The 25,924-nt window shown below is 44.3% G+C and overlaps 1 protein-coding gene across 22 annotated transcripts in view; it reads left to right on the top strand.

Moving 5' to 3' along the window:
- Positions 1-25,924, top strand: part of CACNA1D (calcium voltage-gated channel subunit alpha1 D) — a 362,663-nt gene that overhangs the window by 147,715 nt on the left and 189,024 nt on the right. For all 22 annotated transcript variants that reach the window (XM_061396674.1, XM_061396665.1, XM_061396667.1 and 19 more), the window contains exon 4: positions 24,745-24,884. In XM_061396674.1, coding sequence (XP_061252658.1) covers positions 24,745-24,884 — 140 coding nt within the window. The remainder of the gene's footprint in view (positions 1-24,744; positions 24,885-25,924) is intronic.

Below are 25,924 nucleotides of genomic sequence, written 5' to 3'. Positions count from 1 at the left end.
TATAAGCTAAATAAGCAGGGTGACAATATACAGCCTTGACATACTGCTTTCCCAATTTGGAACCAGTCTGTTGTTCCATGTCCGGTTCTGTGTCTTCTTCACTTGCATATAGATTTCTCAAGAGGCAGATAAGGTGGTCTGGTATCCCCATCTCTTGAAGAATTTTCCACAGTTTGTTTTGATCCACACAGTTAAAGGCTTTGGCATGGTCAATAAAGCAGAAGTAGATGTTTTTCTGGAAGTCTCTTGCATTTTGAATGATCCAGTGGATGTTGGAAATTTGATCTCTGGTTCCTCTGCATTTTCTAAAACCAGCTTGAACATCTGGAAGTTCACGGTTCATATACTGTTGAAGTCTGGCTTGGAAATTTTGAGTATTACTTTGCTAGCATGTGAGATGAATGCAATTGTGTGGTAGTTTGAGCATTCTTTGGCATTGCCTTTCTTTGGAGTTAGAATTAAAACTGACCTTTTCCAGTCCTGTGGCTACTGCTGAGTTTTCCAAATTTGCTGGCATATTGAGTGCAGCACTTTCACGGCATCATCTTTTAGAATTTGAAATTAGGGAATGTTCTAATTTCGTTCTTTTGCATGTAGCTCTCCAGTTTTCCCAGCACCACTTATTGAAGAGGCTGTCTTTCACCAATGTATTTGCTTGCCTCTTTTGTCAAAAATAGGTGCATGAGTTTATCTCTGGGTTCTTTATCTTGTTCCATTGGTCTATATTTCTGTTTTTGTGCTTATGCCATACTGTCTTGATGACTGTAGCTTTGTAGTATAGTTTGAAGTCAGGAAGGTTGATTCCTCTGGCTTCATTTTTCTTTCTCAATACTGCTTTGGCATTCAGGATCTTATGTGTTTCCATAAGAATTGTGAAAATTTTTTTCTAGTTCTGTAAAAAATGCCATTGGTAATTTGATAGGGATCACACTGAATATGTAGATTTCATTTGGTAGTGTAGTTATTTTCACAATATTGATTCTTCCTACCCAGGACATAGACTCTCTCTCCATCTGTTTATGTCATCTTTGATTTCTTTCACCAGTGTCTTATAATTTTTCATTTACAGGTCTTTTGTCTCCTTAGGTAGGTTTATTCCTAGATATTTTTTTTGTTGTTGTTGCAATGGTGAATGGGATTGATTCCGTAATCTCTCTTTCTGATTTTTCATTGTTAGTGTACAAGAATGCAAGTGAATTCTGTGTATTCACCTTGTATCTCATGACTGCTGAATTCACTGATTAGCTCTAGTAATTTTCTGATAGTTTCTTTTGGGTTTTCCATGTATAGTATCATATCATCTGCAAACAGTAAGAGTTTTAGTTCATCTTTTCCCATCTGGATTCCTTTTATTTCTTTTTCTTCTTTAATTGCCATAACTAGGACTTGCAACGCTATGTTGAATAATAGTGGTGAGAGTGGACACCCTTGTGTTGTTCCTGATCTTAGAGGGAATGCTTTTAGTTTTTTCACCACTGAGAATAATGTTTGCTGAGGGCTTATCATATATGGCCTTTACTATGTTGAGGTAGGTTCCTTCTGTGCCCATTTTTTGAAGTGTTTTTTTTTTTTTCCTATCATAAATGGGTGCTGAATTTTGTTGAAGGCTTTTTCGGCATCTATTGAGATGATCATATGGTTTTTCTCTTTCAGTGTGTTAATAGGATGTATCACATGGACTGATTTGCATATATTGAAGAATCCTTGCATCCCTGGAATAAACCTGATTTGAACATGGTGTTTGAGCTTTTTAATGTGTTGTTGAATTCTATTTGCTAGAATTTTGTTGAGGACTTTTGCATCTATGTTCGTCAGTGATATTGGCCTGTAATTTTCTTTTTGTGTATTGTCTTTGCCTGGTTTTGATATCAGGGTGATTAGATAGAATGGGTTTGGAATTGCTCCTTCCTCTTCAATTTTTTTGGAAGAGTTTCAGAAAAATAGGCATTAGCTCTTCTCTAAATGTTTGATAGAATTCCCCTGTGAAGCCGTCTGGCCCTGGTCTTTGCTTTTTGGGAGATTTTTGATCACATTCTCGATTTCAGTGCTTGTAATTGGGTTGTTCATAATTTCTATTTCTATTTCCTGGTTCAATCTTGGGAGGTTGAACTTTTCTATGAATCTGTTCATTTCCTCTAGGTTGTCCATTTTATTAGCATACAGTTGCTTATAATATTCTCTTATGAACCTTTGTATTTCTGTGTTGCCTATTGTAACCTCTCCTTTTTCATTTCTAATTTTGTTGATTTTTATCCCTTTCTTTCTTGATGAGTCTGGGTAGTGGTTTGTCAGTTTTGTTTATTTTCTCAAAGAACCAGCTTTTAGTTTTATTAATCTTTGGTCTTGTTTCCTTCATTTCTTTTTCATGTATTTCTGCTCTGATCTTTATGATTTCATTCCTTTTGCTGACTTTGGGGCTTCCCCCCCTCCCCTCACTGCTTTAGATATAGAGTTAGGTTGTCTCTTCAATGCTTTTCTTATTTCTTGAGGTATGATTGTATTGCTATAAACTTCCCTTTTAGAATTGCTTTTGCTGAATCCCATAGATTTTGGGGCATTGTGTTTTCATTGTCATTTGTTTCTAGGAATCTGTTGATTTTCCTTTTTATTTCTTCTGTAACCTCTTTTTATTTCGTAATGTATTGTTTAATCTCCACGAGTTTGTGTTTTTTGCATTTTTTTCCCCTGTAGTTGATATCTATTCTGATAGCATTGTGGTCAGAGAAGATACCTGATATGATTTCAATTTTCTTAAATTTACTGAGGCTTGATTACTTTGCCCAGGATGTGGTCTATCCTGGAGAATGTTCCACGTACACTTGAGAAGAAAGTGTATTATTCGGCATGTGGGTGGAAAACCCTGAAGATACCAGTTATGTGCATTTGGTCTAATGCGTCACTTAAGTTTTGTGTTTCCTTATAGATTCTCTGTTTCGATGCTCTGTCCGTTGGTGTAAGTGGGGTGTTAGAGTCCACTACTATTATTGTGTTACTGTCGATTTCCCCTCTTACGCCTGTTAGTGTTTGCATTATGTATTGAGGTGCTCCCATGTTGGGTGCATAAATATTTACAATTGTTATGTCATCTTCTTGGATTGATCCCTTGATCATTGTGTAGTGTCCTTCTTTGTCTCTTACAATGTTCTTTATTTTAAGGTCTATTTTGTCTGAAATAAGGATTGCCACTGCGGCTTTCTTTTGCTTTCCATTCACATGGAATGTCTTTTCCCATCCTTTTACTCTCAGTCTGTCTGTGTCTCTGGGTCTGAAGTGGGCCTCCTGTAGGCAGCATATATATGGGTGTGGTTTTTGTATCCATTTAGTCTATCTTTGGTTGATGCATTTAATCTGCTTACATTTAAGATAATTATTGATACATATGTTTCTATTGGCATTTTCTTGATTGTTTTGGGTTTGTCTTTGTAGCTCTTTCCTTTCTCTTGTGTTTATTTGCCATCTAAGTCCCTTTAGTATTTGTTGCAAGGCTGCTTTGGTGGTGCTAATTCTCTTAACTTCTGCTTGTCTGTAAAGCTTTTGATTTCTCCATCAATTTTGAATGAGATCTTTGCTGGGTTAGTAATCTTGGTTGTAGATTTTTCTCTTTCAGTATTTTAAATATACCCTGCCTTTCCCTTCTGACCTCTAGAGTTTCTGCTGAAAGATCCGCAGTTAATCGTATGGGTTTCCCTTGTATGTTACTTGTTACTTTTCCCCTGCTGTTTTTAGTATTCCTTCTTTGTGATTAATCTCTGTTAGCTTGATTAATATGTGTCTCCATGTGTTTCTCCTTGGGATTATCCTGAAAGGGATTCTCTGTGCTTGTTGGACTTGATTGACTATTTCCTTTTCCATGTTGAGGAAGTTTTCAACTATAATTTCTTCAAAAATTTTCTCAGTGCCTTTGTTTTTTTTTCTTCTTCCTCTGGGAACCCCGTAACTTGAATGTTGTGTGTTTAACATTGTCTCAAAGGTCTTTGATAAGAAAGCCTTCCTCAGAGATCAATTCAAAGAAACAGAGGAAAACAATAGAATGGCAAAGACTAGAGATCTCTTTAAAAAAATTAGAGATACCAAGGGAACGTTTTATGTAAAGATGGGCACAATAAAGGACAGAAACGGTATGTACCTAACAGAAGCAGAAGAAGATATTAAGAAGAGGTGGCAAGAATATGCAGAAGAACTGTACAAAAAAGATCTTCATGACCCAGATAATCACGATGGTGTGGTCACTCACCTAGAGCCAGACATCCTGAAATGTGAAGTCAAGTAGGCCTTAGGAAGCATCACTACGAACAAAGCTAGTGAAGGTGATACAATTCCAGCTGAGCTATTTCAAATCCTGAAAGATGATGCTATGAAAATGCTTCACTCAATATGCCAGCAAATTTGGAAAACTCAGCAGTGGCCGCAGGACTGGAAAAGATCAGTTTTCATTCCAATTCCAAAGTAAGGCAATGCCAAAGAATGCTCAAACTATCGCACAATTGCACTCATCTCACACGCTAGTAAAGTAATGCTCAAAATTCTCCAAGCCAGACTTCAACAGTATATGTACCATGAACTTCCAGATGTTCAAGCTGGTTTTAGAAAAGGCAGAGGAACCAGAGATAAAATTTCCAACATCCACTGGATCATTCAAAACGCAAGAGAGTTCCAGAAAAACATCTACTTCTGCTTTATTGACTATGCCAAAGCCTTTAACTGTGTGGATCAAAACAAACTGTGGAAAATTCTTCAAGAGATGGGGATACCAGACCACCTTACCTGCCTCTTGAGAAATCTTTATGCAAGTGAAGAAGAAACAGTTAGAACCGGACGTGGAACAACAGACTGGTTCCAAATTGGGAAAGCAGTACGTCAGGGCTGTATATTGTCACCCTGCTTATGTAGCTTATATGCAGAGTACATCGTGCAAAATGCCAGGCTGGATGAAGCACAAGCTGGAATCAAGATTGCTGGGAGAAGTATCAATAACCTCAGACATGCAGATGACACCACCCTTATGGCAGAAAGTGAAGAAGAACTAAAGAGCCTCTTGATGAAAGTGAAAGAGGAGAGTGAAATAGTTGGCTTAAAACTCAACATTCAAAAAATGAAGATCATGGCATCTGGTCCCATCATGGCAACCCACTCCAGTGTTCTTGCCTGGAGAATCCCAGGGACAGTGGAGCCTGGTGGGCTGCCGTCTATGGGGTTGCACAGAGTCAGACACGACTGAAGCAACTTAGCAGCAAGAATGGGTTCCAAGAGATCTAAGTCAATCCTTCCCAATCCTAGGTTTAATCCCTGCAAGAGACAACTGCTAATCGTGCCAGGTAACGTAAACTGGACCAACTGGACTCTGAAATGATGAGAGAGGTTTAATTCCATGACAGGGAAGAGGCCTTTTACTCTCCCGCTAGGAATAAAGCAGAAAGCCTGTTGACCTATTGCTGTTGTCACTTCAGTTCAGTTCAGTTGCTCAGTCATGTCTGACTCTTTGCGACCCCATGAACCGCAGCACGCCAGGCCTCCCTGTCTATCACCAACTCCCGGAGTTCACTCAGACTCATGTCCATTGAGTCGGTGATGCCATCCAACCATCTCATCCTCTGTCATCCCCTTCTGCTCCTGCCCTCAATCTTTCCCAGCATCGGGGTCTTTTCAAATGAGTCAGCTCTTCACATGAGGTGGCCAAAGTATTGGAGTTTCAGCTTCAACATCAGTCCTTCCAACACCCAGGACTGATCTCCTTTAGGAGATCTCCAACTTTAGATCCAACTTTAGGTTGGATCTCCTTGCAGTCCAAGGGACTCTCAAGAGTCTTCTCCAACACGACAGTTCAAAAGCATCAATTCTTCGGCGCTCAGCTTTCTTTATAGTCCAACTCTCACATCCATACATGACCACGGGAAAAACCATAGCCTTGACTAGACGGACCTTTGTTGACAAAGTAATGCCTCTGCTTTTTAATATGCTGGTCCCATCACTTCATGGAAAGTTAGATGGGGAAACAATGGAAACAGTGAGAGACTTTATTTTGGGGGGCTCTAAAATGACTGCAGATGGTGACTGCAGTCATGAAATTAAAAGAGCCTTGGAAGGAAAGTTATGACCAAGGTAGACAGCATATTAAAAAGCAGAGACATTACTTTGCCAACAAAGGTCTGTCTGCCCAAAGCTATGGTTTTTCCAGTGGTCATGTATGGATGTGAGAGTTGGACCATAAAGAAAGCTGAGCGCCAAAGAATTGATGCTTTTGAACTGTGGTGTTGGAGAAGACTCTTGAGAGTCCCTAGGACTGCAAGGAGATCCAACCAGTCCATCCTAAAGGTAATCAGTCCTGAATATTCATTAGAAGGACTGATGCTGAAGCTGAAACTCCAATACTCTGGCCACTTGATGCAAGGAGCTGACTCCCTGGAAAAGACCCTGATAGTGGGAAAGATTGAACATGGGAGGAGAAGGGGATGACAGAGTTTGAGTTGGTTGGATGGCATCACGGACTCAAAGAACATGAGTTTGAGGAAGCTCTGGGAGTTGGTGATGGACAGAGAAGCCTGGCATGCTACTGTCTATGGGGTTGTAAAGAGTCGGACATGACTGAGTGACTGAAATGAACTGAAAGGTCTCTGATGCTTTCCTTCTGTCTTTTCATTCTTTTCCCTTTATTCTGCTCTTCAGCAGTATTTCCACCATTCTATTTTCCAGCTCACTTATCTGTTCCTCTGCCTTAGCTATTCTGCTATTGGTTCCTTCTAGAGTATTTTTCATTTCAGTAATTGTGTTATTCATCTCTCTTTACTTATTCTTTATTTCTTTTATGTCCTTGTTGGTTGTATTAACTGTGTTCAATGTTTCTTGCATTTTCTCCATTCTGTTTTCAAGTCTTCACAGCATCTTTACTATCATTATTATGAATTGTTTTTCAGGTTGATTGCTTATTTCCTCTTTATCTGGTCTTGTGAATTTCTTCCTTGTTCCTTCATTTGTGCTATATTTCTCTTTTCATCATTTTTTTTTCTCTAGCTTGTCCACTTGATGTCTCCTTTTCCCAGGCTTTAGGGTTGTATTCCTTCTTCCTTTTGTTTTTTTCCTTTGGAGGGAAAGGTTGGTTGACTGGTTTGTGTTGATTTCTTGTTAGAGGTGACTTGTGCCTGTGTTCTAGTGGGAGGAGATCAAGTGGATCACGCAGGTAATTACAGATATAATGGGACATGTACACACACTTTCACACATACAGTTATAACCAAAGATTTCTGAAGAAAAGAGTACAAGAGATTGACTTGGTGAAAAAGGGAAACGAAAAGTGATATCGACCAATTAAAAGCAGAGCTAGCTAATGCTCAATCTGAAAAACTGAGCACGAGCAGTGTGCCAGCTGGGGAATACAGCAAGGAGAGCTCAACAAGTCAACTTACTGAAAAAAGAGTGAAGAAAAAAAGGGAGGAGAAAAAAGAGAGAAAAAAAGAAGATAGTGAAAAGATAAAAGGATGGGTGGAAAAAAGAAAGAAAAAAAAATAGAAAAGCAAAGATAAATAGATGTATGTGAAAAAGATTTATATATATTCAGGAATAGGTATAGCTTGTAAAGAACTATATGAAAAGCAGTTGAATATATAAAAGAAAAAATAAAAAAACTCATCCAGAAAAAAGGGTGAAAAAGAGACAAAAAGAAAAAAAATATTTAAATGAATATTTTTTTAGACAAGAAAAACAAAGAGGAAAACGTCACAGCACCGCAAAAGGCTAATTTGAAGGTAGAAATATGCAGGGGGAGTAAACAGTGAGATTTATAAGAAAAAAAGGAAGAAAAATAACGTAAAGATACATGAGAAGAAAACAGGGAGCAATTCTAAAAGTGTATTGTTTTTCCTTGTCGCTTGCTGTCATTTCCATACCCGTATCCAACTCAACAAATCCTTGAGCAACGTTCTTTATGTGGTACTTCCAGGTGATTCAGCTGAGTTTTTGTAGAAGCGATGATTCTTTTTGCACTTGTGTTTCATCATTTCATTTCAATTCAGTCACTCAATCATGTCCGACTCTTTGAGACCCCATAGACTACAGCAGCAGCAGTAGCAGACTGTAGCATTCTGGATTTCTCTGTCCATCACCAACTCCCAGAGCTTCCTCAGACTCATGTCCTTTGAGTCCATGATGCCATCCAATCAACTCATCCTCTGTCATTGCCTTCTCCTCCCGCCTTCACTCTTTCCCACCATCAGGGTCTTTTCCAAGGAGTCAATTCTTTGTGTCAGGTAGCCAGAGTATTGGAGTTTCAACTTCAGCATCAGTCCTTCTAATGAATATTCAGGACTGATTTCCTTTAGGATTGATTGGTTTGATCTCCTTGCAGTCCTAGGCACTCTTAAGAGTCTTCTCCAACACCACAGTTCAAAAGCATCAATTCTTTGGCGCTCAGCTTTCTTTATGGTCCATCTCTCACATCCATACATGACTACTGGAAAAACCATAGCTTTGAGTAGACAGACCTTTGTCAGCAAAGTTATGTCTCTGCTTTTTAATATGCTGTCTAGATTGGTCATAGCTTTTCTTCCAAGGAGCAAGCGTCTTTAAATTTCATGGCTGCAGTTTCCATCTGCAATTATTTTGCAGCATGCAATTAAATTAGATAGTTACAGGACACGTCCACCTGATATTAAACTTGGGGAATAATGGGGAGTCATAACCCATTCTTGGTAGGCATACAACACAAGTGTTGAGGACAAAAATGTATACATTTTCTGTAAATTACCTTGGGAGCCACATGGGTTCCATGTGGCATGGACTTTAGTCATTATCTTTTACCCAGAAGAAGCAATGAATGTCAGTTCATCTGACCAGCTGGTTAAATGCAAATCAATTTAGAGGATTTTTGCTGTATTAGAAAAAAGGTCAAGACCTGAACTTCTCCTCAATTCCCGGCATAATAATAAGCATTTATTGTGTGCATGCTTTACACTGGGTGTTGCACTTGAGTCCGTTTATTTTCTTGACAGGGCTATCGCCAATTAGGAAACCAAGGCTCAAAAGGCTGAAGTGCTTGTCCCAGGTTATATCTCTGGACCCAGTAGCAACTTTGAATTCAGGCTCTCTGACTCTAAAATTCACCGCGCTATTCAGCGTACCACTGCTCATTCTACCAGCTTTCCTTATCCTGGGTTGAGGGGTGTCTGGTTGCTTAAAAGTCGGGAGCAGACTGGTAGAGTGTAGGCCTTACAGGGGTGTTACAGGACACTTGATTTTGGGGACCCACCTGTTCACCTTTTACTGACTGTAGTGAGGGGTAGTCTTCTCTCATATCTTTGCCTTTTTCTGTGCTTCTATATGTCTGGGCTGTGAAAAACTGCACGACTGGATGTCACAGTTGAACTATTCTGGATTTGGATTTTTTTTTTTTAAGTTTGGCATTTGTGCAGAATCACAAGTTTTAGAAAGTGGTAGTTTCCAGACATTTAAGGTCTGATTCACCAACACTACTGTAATTAAAGAAAAACCTGTATTTGTTTGCCCCATTTTATCCTAACTCACTAGGATGTTTTATAAATAATGAACCTAGATATTTTAGCAAATAGCGTCTATTTAGTTGTTGAAGCTTTCAGGGGATTGATCATCTGCTCATAGGTCTCAAAGTCATCCTAATGATGGGAGTTTGCCCGAACACTAATTCATTGGGAAGTGACTGTGGATAGTGAACTATATTGTCATGTAAAGGCAGCTTCAAAATACAGAGTATAGAAATTAAGCAGCTCGACAGTTCTTTTAGGAGATACATTATGAAGTATCGAGAGCTCAAGTGTAATGATTTCAGTCGGTCACAGAGTGTTAATGAATTTTGAATTGAGGCAGTTGTGATTAAGCCTGTTGCCTTTTCCAACACTAATCATTATTAAAATGATGATTGATCTGAGTGATTATGAAACCATTAAAAAGGCATCTGCCTATGCCTGAATTAACAGGATGGATGTAGGTTTTGTAGTTGTAGCCAAACAGGACTTGTAGTGATTTTGATTTCAAGGCGCTTGTTTATTTAGGCTCCTTCCTGTGTTTGCCAACCCTACAATACTATTTTCTAGTAATATTTCTACTATTTTCACAGGGTAAAAACATTGGGGTTGGGGTGTAACGCTTGGCGTGGCTACTTGAGCCTCAGCTCTGCGGCGTGTGCAGTGGCAGGAGTAGGGTGGCTTCTCACATTCCCACAACCCCACCCTTGATTGCGGAGATGCTTGTGGAGGCCCTTCTGGGAGCATCACAGCTCCTTCACAGCACGGCTGCACGGTGACAGCAGCCCCTCACTGAGTGCAGAACGTGTACCAGGCGTTTCCACCATCGTTCTTAATCCTTAGCTCCCCCGGGTCGTGGTGGTGGCACCACTGAGAGGATGAGGAAGCTGCTGCTTGACCATTTCAGGTCTTTCTCTTGGACCATACATCTTGTCCAGCAGAACCAGGGTTTGGATTCATTCTTCATTATCTTCGGTTTTGTACTTCCTTAAAAGAGTGTTCTTTTGGTAGATCACTGCAGTCTTAAGAAAACTGAGGAAAGACTTCACCTCATCCAATGAATGAAGACATGAAACCATGCTTCAAAAGAACAGCCTCAGGCTCTGTAGAGCCGGCCCAGCTCAGAGAGCCTTTTACCCTAGCCACCCACCTTTCCCATAAAGCAGCCAGAGAAGACAGGCCCCATTTCTCCCTGGTGTCCCCCCTCCCATGTGAATTGCAGACACCCCTGCTCTGCTGCCACCTAAGGGGTGTGTGTGCCTGACAGCGGGAAGCCCCCTGACTCTGGTTGGCCTATGAGCCCGCCTTGGGTGGGGACCGTGGCCCAGGTCTTCAGATGTCCGCATGCTCCCTACCCTACTTCTCTGACCTGTGGTCCCACTTGGGGCCCACTGGGGGTGTCAGTTCACTCTCTGTTCTGGTCACATTTTACGAGCTCTTCCTCACTTGTACTCGAGGTGGATCAGGGCAGGTGGGCAGGCTGTGAGGTAGATCGGGTCTGCTAGGACCTTCCCTCCTTCCCATGTCCAGCGCCCAGGCGTCCACTGCTGCTTTTCCTGCCTCAGGTGCTCCGTGTGCTGGTGCTGCCCTTCCTTCTCTGAGTTTCAGTTTCTCCATCTATGAGAGCACAGTGTTCTTGGGGCTCTGGAGTGCCTTCTGGATCTGTGGTTCAAAGCCTTCCCCATCCCATCCTCCCTTCTGTGGTCCTCTGCAAGCCTGCATATTTTTTTTTTTTTTTAATTTATTTGGCTGAGCCCATCTTAGTTGTGACATGTGGGATCTAATTCCCAGACCAGGGATTGAACCTGGGCCCCCTGCATTGGGTGCTTGAAGTCTTATCATCTGGACCACCAGGGAAGTCTCCAAACCTGCATAATCTTTCTTCCCATAAAAATTCCTGTCTTGGTCTCACCCAATCTCCATTCCTTCTTCTCCAGGTAGCGCTAGAGTTGGCTGACTCCCAGGATGGCCTCACTTGGTCGCCTAGGACAGGCAGGGAACTCACTGCCCAACCTTGGCCTGAGTCGCTGTTTCCTTACGTGGAGATTCAGTTCTTCTTTGTGAAACAGACCTAGGACATGTACCTCCATTCCCATTGCTTTCTGGGTTGATTCTGTTTTACTGTTTGGTTTGATTCGTGGGTGTTTGGCTCTGTACACAGGGATTTTTTTCAGTACCTTTTAACTTGAAGAGTTTTGTGGATGTATGTGTGTCTGGCGGTGGAAAGAGTATATGAGCAAGCAAAAGTGAGTGGTTATTTTTACCCACTGGTGTCCACTGGTAGATGCAGATTACTGGCTTTCAGAGCTATGTTTTTCAATTTTTAAAACTTTTGCCAACAAAAGTATATACATCTTACATTTATGTATATATTATCTGAGACATGTTTGATGCAAATATACTAATAAGTTCTGGTATTTGCTATGCAGTCTAATAATTTCCCTTCTGTTTTATTTCATTTTTTTCAAAAATTTCTGGATGTAAACCACAAAATTAATTTCAGATGTATTCCATTTAAAATGTCTTCTCCGTTACAGTATAAATTCCATGAAGGCAGGCAAAAATTAATCTAGTTCCGGCCATTTCTCTTATGTCCCCCATAATCCGTGTTTAGTTCACATTTTCAGCTGATTCTTCTCTCCGTGAAAATCCTCTGGAGAAATACTTCTATGTTCTGCGAAGCAATTTCATTCAAAAAGATAAGGAAACTTGTGTCACTCACTGGTCTGCTTCTCTTCCATAGTAGCTGTTAGGAATCTCACAGGGACAGTAATGCAAATGACTTCATCGTATGCGTCTTCATTAAGCTCTTACTCCTGCTTCATTTTACTTTCTCTTTCTTGTTCATTTTTATCTCTTGTCTTATGCCTTTGTCCTAAATATTTTGACTTTCAGCTGATTATAAAGATGCTCAATGAGAAAAACACAGATCAGACATATGCAAAAGTAGAGACAGTCCACCATGATCTTGCTCTCAGAGGCAAGCCTTTTCGCTTTCCGGTATCTCTGCTGCAGACTGGCTTGTTAAGAGGTCTTTTCAGACACCAAGGCTGTCATGTTATTTGTGTTACTCCTGTACTAATGTATGATGGGCGTCCTTCCTTGCCCTGTCTGTAGATCTCCTTCTTCTTTGAAACAGTCATTTAGCATTCCCTTTCTTACTTCAAATTTTTATATTCTTGCTGCCTAGAATTCTTTTTTGGAATGAGACAGACCTACATAAAATTTTACCTTAAAAAGATCAGTAGCAATTAGTGACTAGACCTAGCCACCTGACCAAGCAGAATCCCCTCTAGTGACTGCTTCTGGAGCCCCTGGTTTTCCTGGGAGTGGAATTACTCCTAGAAAGCCCGTGTGGGTTCTGAGCTTGGCGGTTGGTGGGAGAGCCCTCCCCTCCCCCTGCTTCTGGGAAGTGTTAAGTGACAGGTGAGGGGGAGGTCTGACTGAAGGGCCAGATCAATATGAGGGGTGCTCCCAGCTCGAGTGGGTCTGCAGACACTTAGTTCTGCTTAGTCACTGCCTTGGGTATTGATTCTACCTCAGGACCACAATTAGGTGCTTCCTGGTTTTTAAGCCATCCAATGTCTCTTAAATTAATTTTACTTTCTAATACTAAAACAATGATAGATTATAGGCATGGAGTTATTAATCTTCTGAGTAAAGGTATCACATGTTTTATCTCAGTTATAGACTCTGCAGTTTATGTATTTTTAAACTTTGATTCATGAATTTATTCAGAAAGAAATGATCTGTATTCCTATGATCTCATACAATCCCTGGAAAAAAAGTGTACCACCAGTGAGGGTGGTTCATCCCAAAGGAGTGGTAGAGAAAAGCACATGGTGAACTGAATGGCTCCTGTTCCTCCTGCCCGCACCCTCCTCATCCCCACCGCCAACCCGCAGGGACCTGCTCCTTTGCTGTGCAGGGGAAGAAGGGGGTGACACGGAGTCTGGGAGCAGGTGTTTCGCCTCCTGAGCGCTCCGTTCTGTGATGTGCCATAGGCGGACTTTGCTGGGTGGTCCAGGAGGTGTGGGAGCTGTTGCAGAGGGGTGTCTGTCTCCCTGGGAGTGGAGGCAGTGCTGACCCTGGGCCAGCTCCCGCCAGAAGGAGATGCCTGCACTGGGGGTGGGCAGCGAGCTGGGCCCTTGTCCTAGTGCCTGTGTGGTGAGTAGTTAGCATGGGCTTCACGCCACGTCCCGTGCTGTTCCTGGGGCGCAGCCAGGCCAGGGCAGTGTGTAAGATAGAGGCAACACTCAAGTGAGCTAGTGTCTAGGCGTGTGCAGTCCACACAAAACCTGTGTTTTACCTGTGTTGCCTCATTCATGCTCAGCGACAAACCTAGCCTTCATATTCTCATTTTATGAAGAAGCAGTGACAAAAGAGGGGTAAAGACACTTGCTTGGGTCCACATAGCCAATAAGTGGTGGATCTGGAACTTGTCCCCAGGCTCTTTGCTGCCACTGGACTAGGTCACAGTACATTTGGACACATGATTGCAAATATTCTTAAATGGGGATAGCATTGCCCAGCAGGTACCAGCACTATTACAGTCGGCTGCTCCATCCATAGGGTGCCACCTCAGATTTCTCTGTCCAGGTTGCCTGGATGACCCAAGGCTGAGGTCCTGGTGGAGCTCCATGAAAGCCCAGGCTAGCTTTGATGGGCATGGGACCAGTGGGGAGGTGTGCTTCCCCCCCAGGCAGGTGCAGTCAGGTGTCTGCAAACCAAGGGGCATGGTTACTGCTCTCTGTAGTTACTGTTCACTGTGACCCTCACACATGATTATAATAATAATCCCTTCTTTGCCTGTCTTACTCCATAGGTTGGAGAGTCCCCTGAGGTAAGAGATTGGAACATGTTTCTCTCTTTCAAGTGCTGTGTCCAGGTGTGCAACATAGTGTGTTTACAGGCATACAAGTGAGCATCAAGGGCATGAAATGAGTTTATACCCAGAATTCAGATGTCAGAAAATTTAACCGTAGGCAGATGTGAAAGGTTTTTCTTAGTTCTGTTAATGGGAAAAAGGAATGGCTGTCTTCATGTCAAAATGAAGATGTTTGGTTTTAAACTTATTCTGTTCCTGCCATTTTGAAATGTTTGCTCATTTCTTTTCAGCCAAGGAGATGGACAAGTTGGAGCATTTGACTCATGTCAGGCAAAAGAAGCAATGCTAAGAAAAGACTTCATTTCTAAAATGATGGGGTTTGGCAGTTTTCGCATGACCTGGGCCCATTAGATCCCAGGGAGGCAGTGAGCTACTTTGATCAGCCCCATGTAGGGCACGTAATCTCACTGCCATTTACATTGACCTGAGCTGTCAGAAGAGGATGTAAAGGCCTGACACAGTTAAGGAAGAAAGCCGAGCTCTGTAATTCCACCCAGAAGAGGCGAATAGATCTGGGTCTGGGTGTCAGAACTACTGGTGGGGCTCCCTGACGGTGAGACAAGGTCTCAGCCTGGGGGCTCAGAAATGCAGCATTGGGCTATTCTTTTTTCTTTTTTGGTGGATGATGCCGTCATGGTATTTTTTGAAGCTAAGCTCACATTTCTCTGTTGCATATGATGTAGATGCAGTGGTTCTTGTCTTCAAGGTCCTAACAATCTTCAGATAATACAAGACAACGCCTCATAGGTTCACCTTCCCAACTTAGAGCAGAAAGTCTGGAAAGCAGGGCAGCACGTTGCCCCTCTCTGCCCCTTTCACGGCCTCATGGGTAGTTAGTACTCAAGCATTTGTTGTTACGATTTACTTTCATGATTAAATGCAAATGGTGCAACGTTTAACTCTGAGGTGGCAAAGAGTTTTGACTCACATGCCCACTCCATTCCAGGGGTGATGCCTAATTGGGCAGCGTGTGCAGCTGTGTTAGGGGACAGTGGGGGGCTGCCGACTGGAGACTGGTGAGGGGTGTCTGCTGCAGGGGTGCCTGGGGAGCAGAGGCAGTATGTACCTGGGGGTCATTTGTCTTCCCCGATAAGTGCATCATGCTTATGAAAGCAGGAGCAGAAGAGCACTCAAAGGAAATGAAACTCCTCAGTCTTTCCTGAAAGGGTGGAGTAGGCTTTAGATCAGTAGAAAGAAGTGCTTTCAGTGATGGAGAGGAGCAGCAGAGACCAGAAGTTCCAACGAGTGTGACGTGTATGCAGGGTGTTCTGGGAGCTGACGCACTGGAGCAGAGGGAGTCGTGGAGGAGGAAGCGGAGTCGGGTGGGATGGAGGCCCTTTGTCTGGTGGGGTAACGCATCAGGTGGTCGTTGGTATGTATAGCATAGACAGATTGTGTAGAGGTCCTTGGGGATGCCAGATGGAGGAATTGAGACGTGATACAGTCCTCTGCTTTTCAAGAAGCTTTCCCAAATGCTCCAGACACAATTAGTTGTTCCAATCCATATCTCCCTACAGGATATTCCCAGTGCTCTACTTTAGCTGTGATCATTGTCTGCTGTGTCTATAAACATTTACATATACATCTGCTGTTCTCCTTTAGGACATGGACAGTGTCTTAGTTACCACTGATCTCCAGTGCTCAGGACCACATCTGGTATGGAATAGACACCCAGTGAATATGGTTGAGTTAAACTGAAATAGGGTTCCTGAACTGCCAGCCAAGATGGGGCAGATCTGGGCAGTGCCTTTGTGGTGAAGCTGGGTGAGAAAGTGAATGGCTGCAGACCATAGAATGTACCTACCTGCTACCAAGGGGTCCCAGGACGAGTGGAATGGGAGGCAAGGCAAGTCTGAGGCATCAAGTTTACAGGAGTGTATAGAGTCCCAGAAACCACGTAGGGTTGAGGACAACAACATGAATGAGATGGAAGAATGAAGTCAGGAAAACTGAGTCTCAGTGAATTCCTAGAGGCAGTTGCTTGCAGGGCTCTTGGGTCCTAAGCCTAGAGAACCATTCCTAAGCCTGTGGGCCAAAGGGAGTCATCCAAGGAGTTGAATCTCTTGAGAAGTGAGGAGCTGCTGAAGAGTCTCTTTAGATTCTTTAACTTTCAGAGAAGCAGAGTGATTCTGTAGGCCCCTGATATTTACCTAGGACTTTAGTTAGCAACTGACCCAAAACCCAGCCTAAACTGGCTCAGTTTATTGGCTTTTGTAACTGAAAAGCCCAAAGTCGGGAGAGAAGTTTGGCTTCAGGTTCCAGGTTCAGCTTGATCCAGGGACTCATATGGTGGCATCAGAGCCGGGCGCTTGCCTCTGTCTTTCCATTTGACTCCCTCTCCTCATCTTTAGCCTCGACTTCCCTTGGTGTTGGCTTTTCATCTTTATGTCCTCCTGGCAACTCCAGGCTTGTAGCCTCAAAGAGCTCAGTAGAGCCAGTGGCAGAACGTCTGGCCTAGCGGCTGAGTGAAACCCAGGATTAGTTCTGACTGGACCTGGTTGGTGGGCATTGGGTCACGTGCCTATCCCTGGGCTACTAACCTGGGTCACAGGCCACCCCTGAGGCCCCTGGGCTGAAAGTAGGGAAGAAGCAATTCTCAGAGGACAGTCAGGAAGCTGTTACCCTGTGAGTTTTGCTAGGTAACAAGAACCGTAAGGAGCCACCCCCTGCCAGCGGCTTGCTTTAGCTCCTGCAGCCTCTGTACCGCCAGTGAGTGGGGAGGCCACAAGAGAAAGGGCCCTGTCAGCTTCATCTGACTTCTTCCCACCGATCAGATGTCTTTGAGTTTGGTCTCCATGGAGCGGTCAGCCAGGGCACTCACTGGCCACCTCCATTTGTCATCTCAGGTACCTTCTGGGCATCCTGTGCAGTGGCCCTGCCCAGCCTGGGTGGTCACTTGGCTGGCATCGGTCCTGTAAGCTTTCTGTCCCATCTCCTGATCCTCCTGTCGGGATTCTACTTCCAGAGCCTTGAAGTGTGGCCTTTCCCTGTCCTGTTGCCAGAGGCCTCTGATGGCGAGTGTCTGACCGTTCACAGGGCTCTTTCAGACTTCACTTAATTTGGTTTTCACTGTCACCTGGGTGGGAAGGATGAGCGTCCCGGTTTTATAGATGAGGAAACTGAGAGGCAGGGGGGCGGATAACTCAGCTGAGAGCCACAAGAAATGGACTCAGTCGCGTGTGCTCTTCAATGTGTACTTTTAAACCAAAGGTGAAGAAGAAGGAAGGCACACTGACTATTCCAGCCAGTCTCTTAACATAAGTCTGGCGTCCAGCTACCCACTGGCAGCCGTCTAAGACTTCGTTCACACTCGCAGAGGAAAGCCTCACCTCTGTTTACATGCTAGTTCTCTGAGGGGAGGCCATCTGCTGTCCCCCCTGCCGTGGTCTCCAGCAGAGTTTACAGGAGGTTGAATCACACATAGAAACCCTGTACGAGTGGCTAAATGTGTCTCAGGTGACACATTGCTGAGAGCACCTCCTGGAATGTGAGGCAGCAGGTGTGAGGGTCTCTCAGTGACCTCAGGTGACCTGTTCACCTGACAAGGCAGCAACTTCTCCTGGATCTTGCTGCTCCTGGTTGGTCATCCTCCCCAGCATCCCTGGGCCCTCCTTCTGAAGTGGCCTCCTTCTGAAGCCTGAGTCTGGACACTGCTGCTCATGTCATAAAGAGTTGTAGTTTCCCAGCTGGAAGACGTCATCATTCAGACTTCTTGTTTTACAGATGAGAAATGGAAGCCAAGCCTCAGAACCACCCCAGGTCCATGTGTCCCTTGGTTCCTTTGGTTCCCCCTCCCCTCACACCTGTGCTCCTGCAGCCCTGGACCTCTCATTGCCCTTGACCGATTTGCCTTTGTGGGTGCTCCTCTCTCCTACGAGGCTGGGAGGTCATGGTACAGAGCGGAAGCTGTAAGGTTCTTCCTGGGTGTTTAGTCATGGGGGTTTTCCTGGGACAGGGCCTGTAGTATTGTTATGGGTGGGATGTCTGTATCCCCACATGTTGATGTGTTCAAAACTCAACCCTAATAGGGTGGTGTTTGAGGGTGGGGCCTTTGGGGAGTGATTAGGGTTAGATTAGGTCTTGAGGATGGGGCCCTCATGATGGGATTAGTGCCCTGAGAAGAGGAGGAAGGGTGAACTCTCTATGTGTACATTTCTACCAAGGAAAGGCCAGATGAGGACAGCATGAGAAGCCAGCCTTCCACAAGCCAGAAAAAGTGTTCTCACCAGACACCAGATCAACTGACACCTTGATGTTGGACTTCTCAGCCTCCAGACTGAGAAATAAGCCTCTGTTATTTAAGCCAGCCGGCCGATGGTATTTTGTTACGGCAGCCTGAGCCGACTAAAAAAATTACGGAACATCTTAGCAGGAAAGGCCGTTGACTAATGTTTGGTCAGAACCTCTCATTTTGCCCATTTATCTCCTCATTTATAAATATCGAGTATCTGTTTTTGTGACAGACTTGGAAATACAGTGATGTATGAAATAGAAATGGTCCCTGATTTTATAAGAAATTATCATTTATTGGAATAGACAAGTATCAAAGAGGTAGTTTTTTTTTAATTTAAATTTTCCGTTGTGAAGAGTGCTGTGCAGAAATATGGTGAGCTTTGCCAGCATATACCAGTGGGCCTGAATTTTGTCTGGGAGGTCAGCAGAGGTTTTGCTGAGAAAGTGTCATTTAAGCTGAGCTTTGAAGGACAGATGGAACTTAGCATGATGTAAAGGCAGGAATTGGGTGAGGCTGGAGGGAGGCATCCTGTGGTGAAGAACAGGATGTGGACCTGAGTGAGTCGAGCCTAAGTGGGGCTAGCAGAATACAGATGCAACTCCAGGCCCTGTGTTCTCTCCACAGCTCCGTGCTGGGCTTGTGTCAGTCCCGGGTCAGGGTTGTGTGCTCACCAGAGATGGGCGTTGACACCTGTAGGGGTAGGGCTAGCACACAAGGTGGGTGAAGCAGAATGGACCGAGGTGTGGAGAAGGGAAAGCATGAACTTGGGAGCATAGTGGAAGGGAGCAGGTCAGCCCGTGACGTGCAGTGGATGCTCTTGCAGGAGAGGAGTGAGGAGGCTGGAAGGGACAGAAGGGTGGAAGGTAAGGGTGTTCACAGGGGCTCCAGCTGGCATTGAAAGGAAGGACCTGGGAGACGCTGGGATCAGCTGTTCTCTACAGTCTGACTGTTGAGCCCAGGCTTGTTCTAGGAAGGGTTTTTGGTAATTTAGAAAGATTCCTGTCCTGCTTGTTTTGCTTTTTGGTACATATGCTAGAACCCTAAGTTCTCATGTTTTTATGCCCCTTTCAGTCTGGCCTTGTTGCTTAATGCCTTGTCTTTTTTTTTTTTTTCTTTTCTACCTCCTGTTGGGACCCATGAGTACTTTATGTGTGCCCTGTATGGTGTTGGAAAGTGAAAATGTTAGTTGCTCAGTCATTTCTGATTTTTTGTGACTGCATGGACTGTAACCCACCAGGCTCGTCTGTCCATGGAATTCTCCAGGCAAGAATACTGAAGTGGGTTGCCATTTCCTTCTCCAGGGGATCTTCCTGACCCAGGGGTCAAACCTGGGTCTTCTGCACACAGGAAGATTCTTTACCATCTGAGCCATCAGAGACTGGTATGGTGCTGGATGCTGGGATTACAAAGACAGTTAGAAATGATCTCTGCCTATAAGGAGCCCAGGTGGAGGACCCAGAAGGGATGTGTGTGTGAATGGGGAGACTCTGTGTCTTTTACTGCCAGGGTGTATGCCAGGAGACCTCTGCAAAGACTTGAGCCTTAGGGGTGATGAGCAAAGCAAAGAGATAAGCCTTACCTGGCTCACGAAGCCTCTGTTGATCTTTTGACAGCAGGTGGGGACTTCTGTGAGGGTAGGGACCAGGCTTTCTGAGGGAGACACAGGTGCTCAGGGATGCATGAATGGAGAGAGAGATTCATGATGCATGAATGTTTGTATCACAGTGCTAGTAAAGGGATCCTTGAAAATAGGACAGCTGACCTCCAAGTACAGGTAAGGATCCTGGCATCAACTGTTCCCTGCTAGTTGAGTTTCTGTTTCTCAAGGCTCTGTATGGGGTTAACTGGTTTAGAGACTCTTGCTTTAGAGCCTCTCCTGCTTGGTGAAACTTCACTGTTGAAAGAAGGTAAATCAGGTTTCAGAATTAGATGTTCAGCTTTCATTTCTCTAGTGACTTGGGTCTCATAGGGGACTTTCATCCACATTACAGAGTGGTCTCTGGTGAAGACTTGGTGCTTTCTGCTTTCTTAAAAGATGGTTTGGCTGGCCCTGCTCATCCAGGATCCCCTGTTAGTGAGGTGGATCCCTGCTGGTGTCTGGGTGAGTGTGCCTGGCAAATGCAGGGAAATTGGGGTACAAGAATTATGTGCTCTTCTTGTTTGGCCTGGAGTAGGGCTTTTAAGTGGAGAAGGCAATGGCACCCCACTCCAGTACTCTTGCCTGGAAAATCCCATGGACGGAGGAGCCTGGTAGGCTGCAGTCCATGGGGTCGCACAGAGTCGGACACGACTGAGCGACTTCACTTTCACTTTTCACTTTCATGCATTGGAGAAGGAAATGGCAACCCACTCCAGTGTTCTTGCCTGGGGAATCCCAGGGATGGGGGAGCCTGGTAGGCTGCAGTCCATGGGGTCACTAAGAGTCAGACACGACTGAGCGACTTCAGTTTCACTTTTCTCTTTTCATGCACTGGAGAAGGAAATGGCAACCCACTCCAGTATTCTTGCCTGGAGAATCCCAGGGATGATGGAGCCTGATGGGCTGCTGTCTATGGGGTCGCACAGAGTCGGACACGACTGAAGCGACTTAGCATAGCATAGCATAGCATAGGGCTTTTAAGATACAGCCCCTGCCCAGGGGCCACCTCACTTCATGTTCATCTCTGGAGGACTCGCTTGCCTCTCTTCAGTCGCTGCATTCCTTCATCCTTACCGTGGTGGCTTCCTTGTGCTCCCACCCACCTGGGACTCTGGCTGCGTGTCTCCTCTGTGCAGCCTCTCACTGTCCTTCATCCAGGTGCGTGTTCTCACCCTATCTGGTAAAGAACCTGGCCTTTTCTGGTGGCTTCCTTTCAAATCACTAACCAGCATTCTTTTCTCAAGTGAGCAATCCTCTTGTGAAGTAATTACCTCCCCTTCTAAGGATTGTTGTTTTGCAAGATTTTTCTTTAACACTGCATTTGCTTAACGTAGAAGGGTATTTGTTTCCTAAGAGTCCTTTTGAACAGCAGGATTGGGGGCCAGGATGACCTGGCTTCTAGGCAGATTGGTCTGCCATGCTCTTCAGGCTGTGATTGGTCAGCTGGCATCATGGTAGAATCTCTGTAGTAAAGAACTGCATTAAAGCAAGGTTACATTTCATATAATCAATTCCATCAAGTAATGTGTGGAGGATTTTGGAAAGAGAAGCCAAAAATCTTCAAAAAGGAGAGAGGGGAGGATGAGAGAGGGATAAAAGAGCCCTAAGCAATTCAGTTTCACAAATACCCCTTGTATTATTGTGGCAAAATTACTTATAAGTAAAAGCTGCAGAGGGAAAACAAGCTGTGTTTGGTAGGTGTAGTGTACTCTCTGTTCCCTGTCTTGTCTGTCTGCTCTAAAGTATAGTGCTGTGTTGACGTAGAGACGTTACTGCTCTGAATATTGATGGGAGCAAAAGCCTTTTTTTTTCTTTCTGTTTGGCCCAGTAAATAAAGCAGAAAGGATAAAAAGGGAAGAAGAATTGTAAAATCGACATGCTGTTTCCTGCTTATCTTGTTCCCTTACAATTCTAACTAACTTTCAAAAACATCCTGACGGTCTACCTTTGGTGGCCAGGGTCCAATTTGAGGGCAGCAGATTGGTTTATTCAGAGAGTTTTGCTTCTGGTTAAATCTTCTCCTTTTAGGTCTCTAAGTTAGGGTCACTACCTCATCAAAGCCTTCCCGAATCTCTCCTCTGCAGTCAGTAGTGACGTCGGTCGCTGTTCTTCAGAACATCCACAGTGGCCTGAGTGTATACCCCGTGGGAGCTCACCAGCTGGGGATGTGGCGGTGAATGGGAAAATGAGCCCTTGCTCTCACGAGGCTCACAGGGACTCCAGAGAGTAAACAGAGGAGTCCTTGGAGGTCTGCCTGGGGGACAAAGTGGCACACATGCTGTTGCTCTGGGAGATTTCAGCTGCTCACCCCAGCCTGGAGGGTGTGGCTGCTGTGCAGAGGGAGTAGGTCATGGTCCAAGAAGGTCTTGCAGCCTGGTGAAGGGTGGTGTGGGGTACACGGGATGAGCCAGACCGAGAGAGGACCTATTGGGCGATCTGGAGGAAGCATGAGTGTGGGGGCTGGGGATGAGCAAGACTTTTAAAATTGAAAACACATGGACTCGGGCTAACTTTCACCACAAAGGAATTTATTAGACCACTCGGATGGTGTTCTGAGGATCAAGTGGTGCTCTTGAGGGCATGTGAGGAATGACACGGACCTGAAGGGAAGAACTGATGAACTGGCTTTTCAGCATGACCACTGGGGAGTGGAGAACGGGGATAAAGGCTGGGGTACCTCCAGGGTTGGACAGTTCCCTGCTGGTAGACAGGAAGGATGCAGTGGCAAAACTCAGGGAAGTCCCATCTGGGACTCGTCTGCGATGGAGGGGTAGTACTCTGGTGGCAGCTAGAGCCCAGGGTGGCCTAGACAAAACATTGCTTCTGTGGAGCAAAGCAAGTCCTTGCAGGAGTGGTGGTTGTTTAGTAGCTCAGTTGTGTCTGACTCTGCAACCCCGTGGACTGCAGCACGCCAGGCTTCCCTATCCTTCACCATCTCCTGGAGCTTGCTCAAGCTCATGTCCATTGAGTTGGTGATGCCATCCAACCATCTCATCCTCTGTCATCCCCTTCTCCTTCTGTCTTCAGTCTTTCCCAGCATCAGTGTCTTTTCTAATGAGTCGGCTGTTTGCATCAGGTGACCAAAGTATTGGAGCTTCAGTTTCAGCAGGGGAGAAAGGGTCTAACCCTTTGGCCTTATCAGAGGGCAGAACTGCTTATCAAGGTGCAGAACTGTTCTTTGTCAGTTCCCTCTACTGCAATATCTTCTGTGTATCACATCTGAAACCCTTACCTCCTGCACTGGACTAAACGTTTCAAAGATACGAACACTGTGATGATGTTTTTCTTATCTTGGCTCCTGGAGTGGGGCCCATCGTGGAGAAGAGGTGCTCACTAAGTATTTCCTGAGTCAAATTTATTTGCCCTCTTGCACTAGGCATCTTAATAAGTGAATTCCATGACTTCTGTTTTCCTGAGGCATTGGTAGCTTTCCTCAGGGCTCACAGAGAATTAATATTAGCAGAGGACTTTATGGTCCATGTAAAAGAGTTTTAATTAGGATTTTTCACTTAGTTGTTCTTTAAGTAGCTTTTTGCCAGCACATACCTCTTGTAAAATTGACCTCATACATCTCAACAGTCCATATTTCTTTTGAAACCCAAGCCATACAAAGAAAACCTTAGTAAAAGAGGAAAGAACTAACATTTTGAGACTTGCTGTTGGATGCATTTTCTACAATTCTTGAAATTACATAAGTTGGAGTCAGAAAGATTCTGAGATTCCCATAGCATGAGGGTGGCATCTCAGAGATCTGTGGCAGTAAGATGAAAGTGGCTACTGAGTCTGTTACGGGCATTCCAGGACTGAGCCCAGGCTCCCTGGGAATGTGTGTGGTTACCCATCAGCACTGTCAGCTGGGAGAGGTGGCACACCAATAAGGTGGCCATGGGCTTGCCATCCTGAATCCCCTCCTCCCACACCCTTACTGTGCAGGTGAGGAAATGCAGGTCCAGAGGACAGGAGGGGCTTGCTGAGGTCATCTTGCTGCTCAGTGACAAAGCCGATCCTGACCTAGAAGTCAAGGTGGAAACCCAAGAGGAAGAGAGGGTCAAAGCAGACACATCTTCCTTTCTTCCCAAGGACATTCTGTTCAAAGCCCCGAGGGAATCTTTGTAGCACCCTTGGGCTTTCCTGGGGGCCTGATTGGGCGAGCTTAGGAGGAAAACATGCTGCGTTTTGCAAATGTGCAGAAATGACAAACACGCGGTTATGTCCTAGGCAGGGTCACCATGCACACATCAAGGCAGGTGGCAAGGAGCGAGCGTGCAGTCCAGGATGAAAAGTGCTTTACACGTAGTTGCTTATGAGACAGTCAGTGTTAGAATTAAAATGCCTTCTTGCTCCAGGTGTAGTGTTAATTGTTCATTTCTCATAATAAAACTTGGCTTGGAGTTAAATGCTAGTATTTCTGAGACACTGATTCTAACCCCTATTTCTTTTTCTTCTTCTCCCCCACCCCCAATTTTTTGTTTTGTTTCTTTGTTTCTCTTCACAGGAAAAAGTAGAATATGCCTTCCTGATTATTTTTACAGTCGAAACATTTTTGAAGATTATAGCATATGGATTATTGCTACATCCTAATGCTTATGTTAGGAATGGATGGAATTTACTGGATTTTGTTATAGTCATAGTAGGGTAAGTCCCTTTTATTTGGGGAAGTGTTTTTTTGGAACATGGAAGGTGGGGAGTAACAGAAAACAGTATTTTAAGGGCACAGGCTTGATGCTTTATGCTGGTGATTGTAGCCAGAACCTGTCAGGAGTTCTTTGAAGCCTGGCGATGCCAGAGACCAATTTGAAATTCTCTCATTGCTGTTACTCCCTCTTTGAGGAACGTGTTAAGGAAGGAAGTTCAAGCTCAGCTAGTGATGTGAGAGGGTTCTTCTTACAAGGCCTTGGGCTTTTACAAATAGGCCAGCTCTGCTGGTGATTTGAGTCCAACGTGTAGAGCTCTTATACTTAACACCCTGTTAAGTTAAAAAACCAAAATAAAGCAGTAATAAATCCTTCATAGCAGTGAGATACTCTGCTATTTAACATCCCTTGAGCAAAGCTATTAATTTTTTTCTGCTGCCTTGGGGGAAAGATTTGGCACACTGCTATCCCATTTCAAATAACAAAACAAGTGCTTGAAAAATGTCAGATATCCGGCATGAAGTGAAATAAGCCAGAAAATGCAGAGAAGCAGACACTATCCCCGCATCCTGTCACAGGAAGAAGACACCAACAGTTTGAGTTAAAGGAGAATGTTAAAAACCAGTGGCCTGTGTTAGTTTGGTCCTTCAACACCTGGAAATGTTTCCAGCAAGAGAGAAATGAATCAGTGTCAGAGGAATGCTGGGTCTTTGGACCAAATACCCACACAGGAAAATAAGATCTATCCCTTCACTCAGTCTTAGTTGCCTAGCTGTAAGATGGGTTGTTCCTAAAATGGTATGTATTCCCATAGAGAGAAATTATTAAATGGCCTTTCTGTTTTCATCTCCATAACTTCATTCAAATGCTTTTTGCAGTTGAGCAAGGTGATTTTTTCTTTTGGATTATTATTTACCATGAATCCTTTACTTTTTCATGGGAGACTAATAGTGCTGGATATTTGGAGAGTGGGATAAATTTTGAGCCTCTTCTTTCAAATCTAGGAAGATAGAGTGGGATCCAAAATGGTAGCCCAACAGT

Source organism: Bos javanicus, chromosome 22, assembly GCF_032452875.1.
Source record: "Bos javanicus breed banteng chromosome 22, ARS-OSU_banteng_1.0, whole genome shotgun sequence".
Lineage (NCBI taxonomy): Eukaryota > Metazoa > Chordata > Mammalia > Artiodactyla > Bovidae > Bos > Bos javanicus.
This window is presented reverse-complemented; position numbering and strand designations above follow the sequence as displayed.